Source organism: Mauremys mutica, chromosome 7 (genome assembly GCF_020497125.1).
Source record: "Mauremys mutica isolate MM-2020 ecotype Southern chromosome 7, ASM2049712v1, whole genome shotgun sequence".
Classification (NCBI taxonomy): Eukaryota; Metazoa; Chordata; order Testudines; family Geoemydidae; genus Mauremys; species Mauremys mutica.
Window position 1 is genome coordinate 94317062 of NC_059078.1, and position 12838 is coordinate 94329899.

General features: G+C 39.0%; 1 protein-coding gene across 2 annotated transcripts in view; it reads right to left on the reverse strand.

Moving 5' to 3' along the window:
• The window catches only part of LOC123373664 (putative neutral ceramidase C), a 63071-nt gene that overhangs the window by 10438 nt on the left and 39795 nt on the right, over positions 1-12838 (reverse strand). For both annotated transcript variants that reach the window (XM_045022704.1, XM_045022703.1), the window contains 7 exons: positions 10176-10296; positions 7857-7982; positions 7105-7191; positions 3051-3155; positions 2840-2921; positions 2134-2249; positions 367-461 (listed from right to left, as the gene is read on the reverse strand). In XM_045022704.1, the coding sequence (XP_044878639.1) occupies positions 367-461; positions 2134-2249; positions 2840-2921; positions 3051-3155; positions 7105-7191; positions 7857-7982; positions 10176-10296 (732 nt within the window). The remainder of the gene's footprint in view (positions 1-366; positions 462-2133; positions 2250-2839; positions 2922-3050; positions 3156-7104; positions 7192-7856; positions 7983-10175; positions 10297-12838) is intronic.

A 12838-nucleotide genomic window follows, 5' to 3' on the forward strand; every position in this document is an offset into this window, starting at 1 on the left:
CTGCATTTTCTGATGGAAAATGATACTGTCAAAAAAGTTGCTCAGCTATAAGAATGGGAAGCTAGTTTCAACCTCAACTATAGATCAGTAACTACTAGTCTAAAAATAGGGAAGAGGGAATCCTCATGTATTCAACTAAAGACTGCACATGCACACGCACACACACACAAATACACCTGCATTAGAACATTAGAATGGACATTGACATACAGTGGCTGCATATCACATTGTACCGGTGATAAGGTAGTTTCTGGCTTTATATCCCTTCCGTAAAAAATATGCACACGCAAGTATTGTGAGTACGATAGTTTAGATATAAAAACTGTCTGCTTTGTTAAACAAAATAAGAGTAAAAATAGTACATACGTCAGCTCTCCTGGAAAAGCAACTATTGCAAGGGACCCAATGGTAAAAAGCTGAACATCAACTATTTCAGGGTGCCATGGATAAGGTAATGAAATCTTGGAAGGAAAAAAAAAGAATATAGTGTTACATTTTTTTAATAGGGCCAATGAGATACAATCTGGTTTTGTTCTTTCCATATTCATAAGAATAATGATGCAAACATGTATTTTTGTAAGAAATTTACATTGGCTATAAAAAATTAATGCTTTGTCTCACTTTATCTTCTGTACTACCCATGCATTAAATCATTCAGCCAGAACCATATTAATTGGAAATGGAAGAAACCTATGTATTATCTAGTCTGTCTAAATTCCCATGCAACATTGTTCTTTATCCTATGTTCTTACATGCTTTGTTCTGTTCCGTTCTAAATGACTGAAGCAATGGGTTTTCATTCCCTTCTCTTGGGACAGTATTCCACAGTCTCATAGATGTCACCATTAAAATGATTTGATTCCAGTTTTTCCTCTGTTTAACTTCATCTCATTATTTCAGATTTACGTACTTGACCTACTTTAAATAATTCCTCTCTCTTTCAGATACTTGTAGGCAGTGATCATATAACTCCTCAGTTGGTATTTGGCTAGTCTATACTGTAGTTAGTTCTTTTACGTTTTGCTCCATGGGTCAATACCTCCATGGGTTTAAACACTTTGTTAATATCTTTCTAGTAATGAAGTGCCCAGAACTGTATGAAACATTCCTGGTGCAGTCTAACAACACCATAGAGAAAGGAGCAATGAGCACTCTGATGAAAACAACATGATGCCTAGGACCTGGAAGCTCAAAAAGCTATTGTTTAGAAAAAAAATCAAGCTCATGAGTAAAATTTTCAAAAGCCTCCAAGTGATTTAGGGGCCTAAATCCCATTGGCTTTCAGTGAGATGTCTAAGTCTCTTTTGAAAATGGGATTAAAGATTGTACTTCACTCAGGCACATTTGAAATTTTTCCCTCTCTTTAATGTGATTTTCATTCACAATGTTTACATTGTTTTCACTTTTTCCCCCACTCTCTAAGACTACTTCCTTGTCATTACAGTATGGATGGACTCTCTTTAGATTGAATTTTCCAGATTCCAAAATCCCATTTTGTTATTTTCTAACCATTTTTGTAACTGGAGCTACAAATGTATAAATACATTTATATAATGAAGTATTCAAGAACTTTGATATATTAGCCAAGCCACAAGGTTTGAAATTCTAATGTCATTGCTCTTTTAGTCCAAAATTTCTCAGACATTTCCACAAGTCAAAAACTCTTCTACCATGAAATTATATATTTTGGCAGGTAACCAAAGATCTAACTGACCTTCCTAACATCACAGTAGTAATCTTTATATAAGGACAAACATTCTCGGACATTTTCTGCACTGTATTTTATTGCAAAGACATTTTTCCTTCATTATGAAGCATGCATATCTTTTCCCCCTTTTTTAAGTTCTACAATAAGAATGTATGGGAAAACACGCTTCTTTTGTAATAAGAACCTTGTATCTTTTACTGCTTTTTCAGAGTATTGATAAGCATATATTTATGTTCCTTTTCATGTCTTTTAAAGTAAGATTCCCTTTAAAATATTAGTGTCATACACCCATTCACTGCCTTTACTTCTGCATCATTAGTTTAATTATGGCTGGAATTAAAAAGGATATCCTTTTTCTTGGCAGGAAAATCCAGCATAGTTACGTGCTAGCTGTGCTCATAGTGATATACACCAACACACTCTACCTCTCCAGTATTTAAAAGGATTGGCTTAGGTTTGTGGCACTCTTTTGTTTCACTGGATGGCTCTCCAAACAGCTGGTTAAGAATAGTTTCCCAGAATGGCTGTCCTTCTAGTGAACCTGTAAATAGAAACCTCTTTTAATACAATTTCTTCAGTTTTTCCTCAGTGTATATTTGACAAAGTCTAATTCCTCAACTGCATTTCCTAAAAGTATCAACATATCTAGGCTGGGATTTTAAGGGGAGTTTGGGGGATTTGAATTCATTCATCTTAAAATGGGATTTTGGACACCTAACTCCCACAGGTTGTTTTTAAAAATTCTAGCTCTAACCAATCAGTATTTCAAACATGGCTGTGACCATAGTATGTGGGTCGTGACTATGAATTATAGAACCAGAGGGAGCAAATAAAGGGAGATTTTAAAAATATCAAATAAAAGCTTAACGATAGGTAGAGAGGCAATTACCGATGGATTTGCAAATAAAGAATTAATAAGGAAGTAAAAAGACGTGACCTTCACCATTTTCCTTATACATTGTATCCCTATCACCCATTCTTTGTCTGTATTTTTAAGACTGTAAGCTATTTGAGGCAGGGACTGTGTCTTCCTATGTTTGCACCGTTCCATGAACAAGACTGAGGGCATTATTGCCACATAAACAATAAACCTCAGTGAACAAGGTCTGCAGACTCTGTTCTTCTGCTTACCTTGTGTGAAATTTAAGAATCCCACTCCATCAATAGTACCTGCTGCAAAGCTGTAGCCCAAGGCTGGTTTACATGTTTTACCCTTAATAAAAACATTTTAAAATTAGATTATACACCGTATATCAACTCCAGATGTAAAACCACAATTACTGAACCTGGAACATTCTGATGAAGATTCCCTATCTGCAGGCAGGAAATTCCCAGTACTTACTGTATGGGTGGCATTGAGCTGGACAGTGACATCACTCATGTTCACCCACTGGTGAGCTGAATGGAGAGGTCCTGTTACCTCCTGGGAAGCTGAAGTATACAGTTCCTAAAACACAGACACATATTATACCGATTAACACTGGGTGCAAAACCTAAAGAATATATTTTAGTGAAACAGAACCACAAACAACCTGTTAAAAACAGATGCAAGACAAATACGAACTATTCTAGTACAATCTCAACTCCCTTGGGAGCAGGTGGAAGCCATTAGTCCTTCAGGTAGAAGAAATGATGTGCCTAAATCTTTGAGAACATGTCCCTGTGGTGGGGGTCAGTTACAGAGACTAATGCTTTATTAGCCAAATCCTTCCCAAGCTATCAGACATTGCTTAGAGCAGTGATTCTCAAACTTTGGTACTGGTGACCCCTTTCACATAGCAAGTCTCTGAGTGTGACCCCCCCTTAAAATTAAAAACACTTTTTAATATATTTTACACCATGATAAATGCTGGAGGCAAAGCAGGCCTTGGGGTGGGGGCTGACAGCTCACAACCCCCCATGTAGTAACCTCATGACCACCTGAGGGGTCCCAGCCCCCAGTTTGAGAACCCCTGGCTTAGGGCATGAACAATGCCCCACCATCCCTATCTATCTTGGGGCCACTCTTTGCACACCCTCTCTGTTGTTAAGTTTTACCTCTCTGAGTAGTATTCGAAGGAGCCTTAAGTGGGACCTTTTTGTGTGTTCCTTTCTTTTCAGCTAAATGTTAATTTTATTCTCCTGAGATCACAGCTGTTATTTTCAAGTCTTTTTGCTCCTTTATTGTCTCTCAGCATCATCGGGCTTTCCTGTGACCCATGAGCAGAGGATTCCATCAGTGTCTTTGCCTATAAGCAATAGGCAGATGGTCACTCACACCAATCTCACTTTCCTCCTCCATGAATGAGTAACTCAAGAGGGTGTCCGACAGCAACTGGTCCAAAAATAAGTTAACTAGAGCTGTAGTTGTCTAACTTTTCTGCAATGTGGCCATATCTCAATAGAGAGTGTGTCCTCAGGGACCACCTCCCCTTCTTTTTCCCAGTTGCAGAGACCATCTCCTTTCCCATTCCGGAGCACATAACATCTCTGTGGCAACTCAAGCTATTGCTTACAGGCAATAATAATATTGGGAAATTATTGAATATGGAAATAAGGAGAAAAAAACGCAAGTTTTCTGCGGACCTTCAGCAGTCCACCAACCCAGAACCTCTGAATTGCAGTTTCAAAATTAAATTAGGCTTTGAACATCAAATAGGGAGTAGAGAAAGATTATACAAAATGAAACAGGTTGCACAGCTCACTCAAGTACCTGGAAAAGCTCTTGTGAAGATATTCTATAAAGTTAGTAACAAAAAGGGATCACTAAACTTAAGGAACAGCAGTTGCCTCATCAAATTTTATAGTAGACGTTTTTTTGTTTCTCTCATCTTAACACCAACCCAGTTGACCCTCGCCTTGGGGAAATGTACATGCTTGAAAACATCTTTCCCAAGTCTTCGATTCTAGTTTGATCATTAGATATTCATAATTCAAAGATATAATTTCCTTTATTTAAATTCACAATTCATGTATAATTGTTCATTAAAAGGTATCTTCCACAATGAGTGATTTTCATAATTCATAGAACTAGTACACACAAAGTATTACTAGAAGTTACACAGATTTGGTAACATTTCATGTAACCGTGTGAAGTATCATTTTACCATGGTATGTATATATTGAAATCCAATAGTGCCACCACCCACAATGGTCATATATGGCAAAATATCATTTCTCTCTAAATTAGATACACATACAAGTCTCTAATGTACAATTAGACTAGAATATCCGCTAACCTACAAATCACTGTCATTTTAGAGCAATTCTACTGCAAACACTCAAAATGGCAATTAAAAAGAAAACTGCTATAATCAAGTCTGCTGTTGTCATTAATTTACTGAATCTGTTCCAGCTCCTGCAAGCTGCTGACACTGAAATCTCCAAGCGCAATGGTATTGCACTTCCTCCTCTGCTGCCCTTGAGAAACATTAAAATAGATCCTATGGATAAAGGAGGATCCGTTTCAGGTTAGCTCTTTGAGGGAAGAAAAGCATTTTTAGGCATGTCTAGCTATGAAGTGGAGAAAGCATGTGTTCTGACATATTAGAGTGCACAACATAGTTCTAGTCTACATATTCTATTGTATATTGGTTCTTATACCAATCCCACCATCTAGCATCATGGTGAGGTCTCTATCTTGACTGGGCCGTTGAACATTACTGTGATGCTTCCCAGGGGCACCCAGGGCTGTGAGGCACCTTGTTACCACCTGCCCTTAGCATGAGAAAGCTTTGTTTGTGCCAGCTAGGAGTCAGTGCCCAGACTCCACTGCCTGGAGGCAACCCAAGCACTCCCCTCTAGGCCTACACAGCCCCCACTCACTCACTACAGGTAATGAATAGGCATTCCCTAACCTCTGAGCCCTTGGAGCATCTCCCTGGAACGTCTAGCCCCTGTTCCACTGGGCACTCACAGTATTCACAGATCAGCTGCTCCCAGGGGAAAAGTATGCCCCAGCTTACCAGTTACACCTCAGATCTCTGTTCCACGTAATATACAGCACTTAGATAAGTTTATAGTGAAAACAAGTACAAGTTTATTTAACAAAGTATAGAGATTGAAGTGATAACAAGTGTTGGAAACAAATGGTTACATACAAAATAATACCGTAACATGCATTCTTGATCCTAGGCTTAATTAACAAGTTACTCTCATGTCTAATAAAGTATCGCTCACTAGCGCTTTCCAGCCAAGCAGGCTGTGATTCCTCTTTTATGAGACAAGAAACACTGTCAACTTGTCTCCTAGGTGAAGGATTCTGGGTGTCTCTTGGTACCCTTAGATATAGCAGATCAATCCACTGTCCTTATTCATAAATAAGATGTCCCCTGCTGGTTGTTTTTTCCTGTGGCTTTCTCTTCTGTCACTATTGTAATCTCCTAATTAGCCTTGGCTCAGTATGCAAATTGGCATGCCTTGAGAGGCGAACAATCCCCACTGCACAATTATCAGATGGAGATAAGCATGTGTTACCATCTGCCTGAAAAGAACATCCCTGCGGTCTGGTACTCTTGGTTGCCAGCCTCAAGAACATAATTTTCAGTATGGACACATACCTCCTTACATATTATGCATTCATACCTTTTGCAGTGATTGTGATGACTAGTGGGCTACTACCTCTTGCTACTCCTTAGTGAATTATTATGCAGATTTCTGACTCAGGGGATACTTGCAAAACCCTGTGCAACCCTGTGTCCTCTGCATGTTGGCATCAAGAGGTTCCTAGGTCACAGTTACCACAATGCAATCAACAAACAAACAAACAAATAAATAAATAATGCCATTCCTGTAGAAAAAGGTTTGCCTCTACTAGCTGGTGTTACAATAATAATTTATGTAAAGTGTGGGGAAAGGTGAACCTTTTGGTCCTATTCCCTAGCCTGCTGTGGCAGAAGTAAATCCCAGATACTTATGATGACATATGTGCCCAGTTATTAGATTTTGGAAGAGTTTTGCCAGGACTGATATTCCAGATAAGCTGGGGTTCTGGGGAACCCAAGACACTGAAGGGCTACGTGAAACGGTCATGTGTACTTGTGAGTTTTGGGACCTAGATAGCTCTTTACAAACATTAGCTACTCAACTGTCACACCTTCTCTGTGGGCTAGGTAGGTATCATCCACATTTTACAGAAATGTACAGTGAGGAACACAGAAGCACTTTCAAACGTTGGTGCCTAAAATTAGGCACCTAAATAGAAGTGTGACTGCTCTGAAATTCAGACAACTTTTACTTAGGTACATAAACATGGATCTAAGTGCACAGCTTTAGGCCTACAATCTTGACCCACGTTTTGAGAATATCTCTAGCAAAAATAAATTTCAGAAACTCGCTTGTCAAAAAGAAAAATGTTTACTCGCATTTCCAATAATTGCATTTGAATACACAAGTAAAAAGAGTCCAGTGTAACTTACCTTTGCCTTCAAATAGAGATTTTGTCCTATAATTTTTGTACTGTTAATCATATCACTGCCAGGACCTGCAGCCATGCACATTTTAGCCTGTTAAGGATTTTTAAAGCAAATAATTAAACAAATGTAAACGGATAACACATCCTTCTAGCAATATAAAGCTTTTATTGTACTGTGAATGAAGGCACAAATCATTGTCATCACTTTCATGAAAAAATCTTTGCCTTTAATACACAAATTAAACCATGCACCAGGTACTATTTTATAAACGAGGACTAAATTCTGTGGCAAAATCTGTGGTTTCTGAGCACACCAGTGCTGAATTTCATGGAAGATTGGAATTTCTGTGGCAACTTGCAGTAAGTTCAAAAATGGAGGATTTTGCCCGCTGTACAGTATCCTTTGCTATTTACTGTATTATTATATTGATTTTATGCTATACCCCAAACTTTCCAGAGATTTTGTATTATAGTCCAGCTGCATATTGAAAGTCATAATTTGCCTCCCAGTTTCCCTGAAATCAGCACTTTACCCATAGCACAGTGTACATCCCCCAGCATGCTAGTAACACTGCACAGGAAGAGTAAGTGGCAGCCCTGAGGAGGCTGCCTATATTGGTAACCAGGACAGGAGAATATAGGGATACCTTACATCCTTTTACAGCTGGATGGACCACAATCTGGTCCTATATTTGCAATTCCATACTTAAAATCTACCTTAAAACTTGAAATGTAGATAAAATTATATATACCTACCCCGCCTACTGGACAGTAACTGTTGGGGTTATCGCATGATTCTCCTGTGTTTATGCAGTGTGGGCCTTTGATATTGGGTGATACATCTCCCAGGTTGGATGATGCAAAGGCTGCTACAAAGGATCCCTGTCAAAAGAAAATAAAGTGTTATAGCTTTTTCTGTCTCTTGCACTGATTGCCATCAACCTGTGGACATCAGATATATACTGGTGTTTCAATAAAAAAAATCCCATCATGCAATACGAAGATATGAAATAAACATGAACTACCTATATAACAAACTGCTTGTGTAAATTCCCCCCTAGGACTGCAGACAACATGTGCAAAATCATATCATCACTGATATCATATATAGTTGGTAGTGATAGGACATTGGTGAAGTTTTCAAAAGTGACTAGTAGCTCTAGATGATTGAATTTTTGGGTGCTCAATTTGACTTAAGTTAAAGGGACCTGATTCTCAGGACATGCTGAGCACCTAGCCCCCTAACTCAGTGCCTCAAGTTGGACATTCAAAATCTTCTGCACCTAAAAACCATTACTTTTGAAAATGTAGGCCCAACGTTTTTTGCAGTAAGGATTTTTTAAATATTTCAAATTACCTTGAATTTATCTCTCTTTTTTGCCTGAGCATCTCAAAGCATGTTACATTAATCTTTCACACCTCTCAACAATTTAGAGATAATTAAGTATTGATATTCCCATTTTACAGATGGGGAAACTGAGGCATAAGTGATTAAGTAACTTAGCCCAATGTCATGTAGTGAATCTGTGGCAGGGCAAGGAATAAAGACACCCCTCCCATTGCTCTTGTTTTATCTCTTTTCATTACATAAAATAAATTACATCCCTTCCATCCTCTCTCAATTCAGTAACCCTCCTTTCCCCCAGTTTCGAATTCTTATTTATAGATATCAAATTCTAGCAATCCTTGCTGTTATTTTTGCTTGACTTTCCCATTCTACCTCTTGTTTTTCACTATGATTTCTACTGACAGATTTAGCTGATGATTTGTGTGAGCCACTGAGCATAGAAATTGACAGCAGAAGTTAGCATTAAAGGTAGCAAACTGAATGAGTGATCAAGGACAGTTTACACACTTACACAATGTAACACTATATCATCACATGCAATATTCACCTCTTAGTTAGGGAAGTTGAGATGAATTAACTAAAATTGTGATGTTAACATGCATAAGTTAAAGTGCATTAAACTTCGTGTGGACGCTTTCATTCAAGGTCACTTTACTTTAGAATGAGAGCATCCACACAGTTTTTAATGTGCTTTAACTTCACAGCTTTAGTTGATTCATGTTAATTTTTCTGATAAGCCCTTACGGATAGCATATCTCACCATCCATGCTTTGGTCTAGCTAGCTTGAGTAAGAATAGCATTGAAACCTTGGCAGCAAGATTGGGGTCTTGGGTTTAATAAACATTTTTATTAAAATCTAACATCAAAAGAAATGCTTTCATGTAGGTATGAGCAAACTTTTTTTGTCCAATTTCCAACTCATTCAAACATCTTTAGTTTGAAAGTTGGGCTCTATCTAATGGGTATTAGGGTTGCTTTCCGATTGTGAGAGGGGAAAATGTAATAGAATGGAAAAATTCTAAGGGAAAGGAAGTGAACTCATATTCTATGCTGGATAGAAATAAGGCACCACTTCTGTTGGGTTTGCTTTTTAAGATTGTTCACCTACTAGAAAAAACTTTTAAAATAGTTCCAAAGGGCTCTGAACACTTGTACTTCATGAGGTTCACCCGCTTCTCTTTTAAATATACATTTACATTTCAATTAAAACCTTGTCTTTTCAAAGAAATAATATGGCCCTACAGATTTTGAATTCCAAAAATCTATGAAAACCAGAAAGTGGAACTGCACAGAAACTGATGATAAAGTGAAATTGACCGAAGCCCCAATCCTACAAGCACTTACCTGTGTGCTCAGTTTTATGTATGTGAGTAGTTCCTATGGAACCAAATGTCATTAGAAAATTGTGTGTTTGTTTTTTTAATCTAGATCAAATTTTGGATCTTAACAGATCAGCAATGTCTCTTGAAATCTAAATAAATGTTGTCAATTGCTACTTTGGGAAGAAATAGTCAGCAGTTGCCTTGTAATTTCTCTTTTCTATAACTGGAAAAAGTAGATGGTAAAAATGTATGATACGTCTTTACTGTGCATCTGCAGTATTTGTCCTGCAGTCTATGCTCACTGTTTGAATGAGACTGCGTCTATCCATAAAAGACATTTCATTAGCCCTTTTTTATTTATGTTTTATCCCCCACTCCTCAGGAGAGCCATAACATATTCCAACCTCTCCAGGAAGCAGTCCTTTGTTCTTCTCTTGTTCAAACAGGTAAGATGCATAGCCCACGTTGTCACTGTTTACGAGATGGTTTGTGTTGTTCATACTGACAGGATGAATTGCAAACCAGCTAATAAACAATCAGAAAACAAATATTACAGGAAATGCATTCACTAATATTAGTTATAGCTGACGTACTGGTATCTTTCCTCTGGGGGAAAAGAGCCACCGTTAGTCATTTGGAGCTAGATCAGCAAATGTGGAGTTGCTACCTCCTCTTCCCTCCTCCATCTCTCAATCTCCACCTGAATTCAGACATCTGATCAAAATCTACCTTTAGCTACAGCCAGCTGACATGCTCAAAAGCTTGGAAAAGTCCATTCTTTCCCTACTGCCAAAGAGTCCTCCAAATTCATGAGACCTTGGAGACCACTGCAGCTGGCCCAGCTTGAGGCTGCTGTGAGTTGCTTCTCAGGAACAGATCAGTGCCTGATGGCTTGAGGATCAGGGCGTTGTGTGGCCCCAGTCCTCAAGCTGCAGGCTACTGAGGATATAACCCAATATCATTTCTTACTAGGTTTGATATACTAGTAACTAAATTAACCTGTGCTCATGTAACCCACACACCTTCTGGGTGTGGTGCTCTGTCCCCTCTAGTGGCACCAAGACCACATGGAAATTAATGAGTCTGCTACAGCCTTGGTTCAGAGCTATGTGGCTTTTAGCTCATGCAGTAGAGGCTCATGTACTAAGCTTCCGAGATCCCAGGTTTGTGGGCTACACTCCCACACAGTAATACAACTGTCCTAAAACATACCAACAAGGAGGCAAAATTAAGTTTGTTGCTTCATCCTGAACTTTTGTCTTTCCTGACTTTTGTGAAATTAGAAGTACATCATTAATTTACTAAACTGTTTTTGCATTTGATTTCTTTCTCTTTTTTTATGGGAAAAAATAGAGGTGTAAAAAACAAAGGCTCCCTGTTCTATAACAGATGTCAGCACACCAAAGAATAGAATGGCAGGCTAAAGGTCTCATTCAAAGCCCATTGCAACCCGTGGTAGTCTTTCCATTGACCCCAATGGACTTTGGATCAGACCCTAAGTGCACAGCTAACGTGTATATTGCACTATTTTGATTGTACATGAAACAACTTCCATTGTTTTCCCATGGAAGCTTAAAGTACATCATGTATTTGAGTGCCCCAAGAATTGACTCTAGTTAGAGAGCTTTAGGAAGTGAGCAAACTCTCCTGCTGCTTGCCACAGCAGCCCCCAAAAGAAATAGCACCAAAAAACTAACAAATCATTTCTTCAAAAACTGAACTGTGCCTGAATGCTAAGAAAAAGAACTTGTAAAACGATTCATTGACACAGCTTGTCATCCTTGTTCCCCAGAGCAAATCAGCTTCCCCTTGCTTAAAAGCTAATGCCTCCTTGTGTATTTCACTACCTGTGGTCATATGCTCACTGCATCTTTGAACGTCTGACTGCACACACTTACTTCTGCATTTTCATATATTCATAATTTTGTTAGTTTCAGTTTCCCCCCACAAAGTTAAAAGCACATTCTGGTCATCAGTAAGCTCTGTATACACGCCAACTTTTGGTCACATGGTCCATGGTCACCGTGGGAAAGTGCACTTTGTCCCCATTTGTCACTTAAAAGTGGCTGAAGCAATTTTGCTCACACAAAGAATGAAAAAGCAGGGACCAAGCATGGAAATGTTCAACTCAAAAGGTGAAAGGTTTGAAAAGTTAGGAGAATTATAAAAGAGGAGTTTGTGATGCAAATCATTTTTCAGCTTTAGGCTCGGCAATTGCCATCGGTCTCACATAGTAAAGAGGGATACATGATAAATTAGCAATGTTTATTAATGCATCTGCGGCATGATGGTTAATGCCAGGAGGTGTTTCATGTCACTTTGTGACGTGATATGAATGCATACAAAATCTTGCAAAATAACAAGGCTTCTTCCATGTTACAAACTGCCTAAGTAACACACCTTTCCTCTCACCTACACAGTGTACAACTGTGTGCAGCAGGGTGAAAAAAAGATGTACAAAAATGCACAATAAAGCATCAGGTCCCTTGTGACAGAGCTGGACCCCACTCAGCTATTCATGCCCTGAGCTAAATGGGCAAGTTCAAAAGTTGGGTAAGTATTGCAAGTTTTGTTATTTGTTTGCCTGGCCTTGACTTCTGAACTTTGTACAACCAAACACTCAGCTTCAAATCTCTTAATAGAAAGTGAGTTACCCAACATGTACCATCTTACATGATATCTCAGCGTATGAAGGCAGGCCCTAGTGAGACAACGGCATATTTTACATGACATATGGGGCATTTTATAGAACTAGACACTTGAAGAAAGATCCTCACCCCCTGCTCCGGCCCCTTTGCATTGGGTAAAAGGGCCAGAGTAGCATAAAGGGACCCTAAAAGCCCTGTGCCCAGCTAGGGGAGGAGTCCCTTGGTGCAGCTGCTATGAGGGAAGACAGCTGTAGAGCTGCTTTCCAAGGACTCCCTCGCAAGCCCTGGTGTAGGGAGTGCGCCAGAGGCAGGGCCACAGCACACGGCGCCGTGGAGATCCTGGGCAGTGCTGCAGCTCATAAGGCAGCCTGGGTAATTTAAACAGGCCACAGGTAGGATGCAAAGGTGGCTTAAAGCTA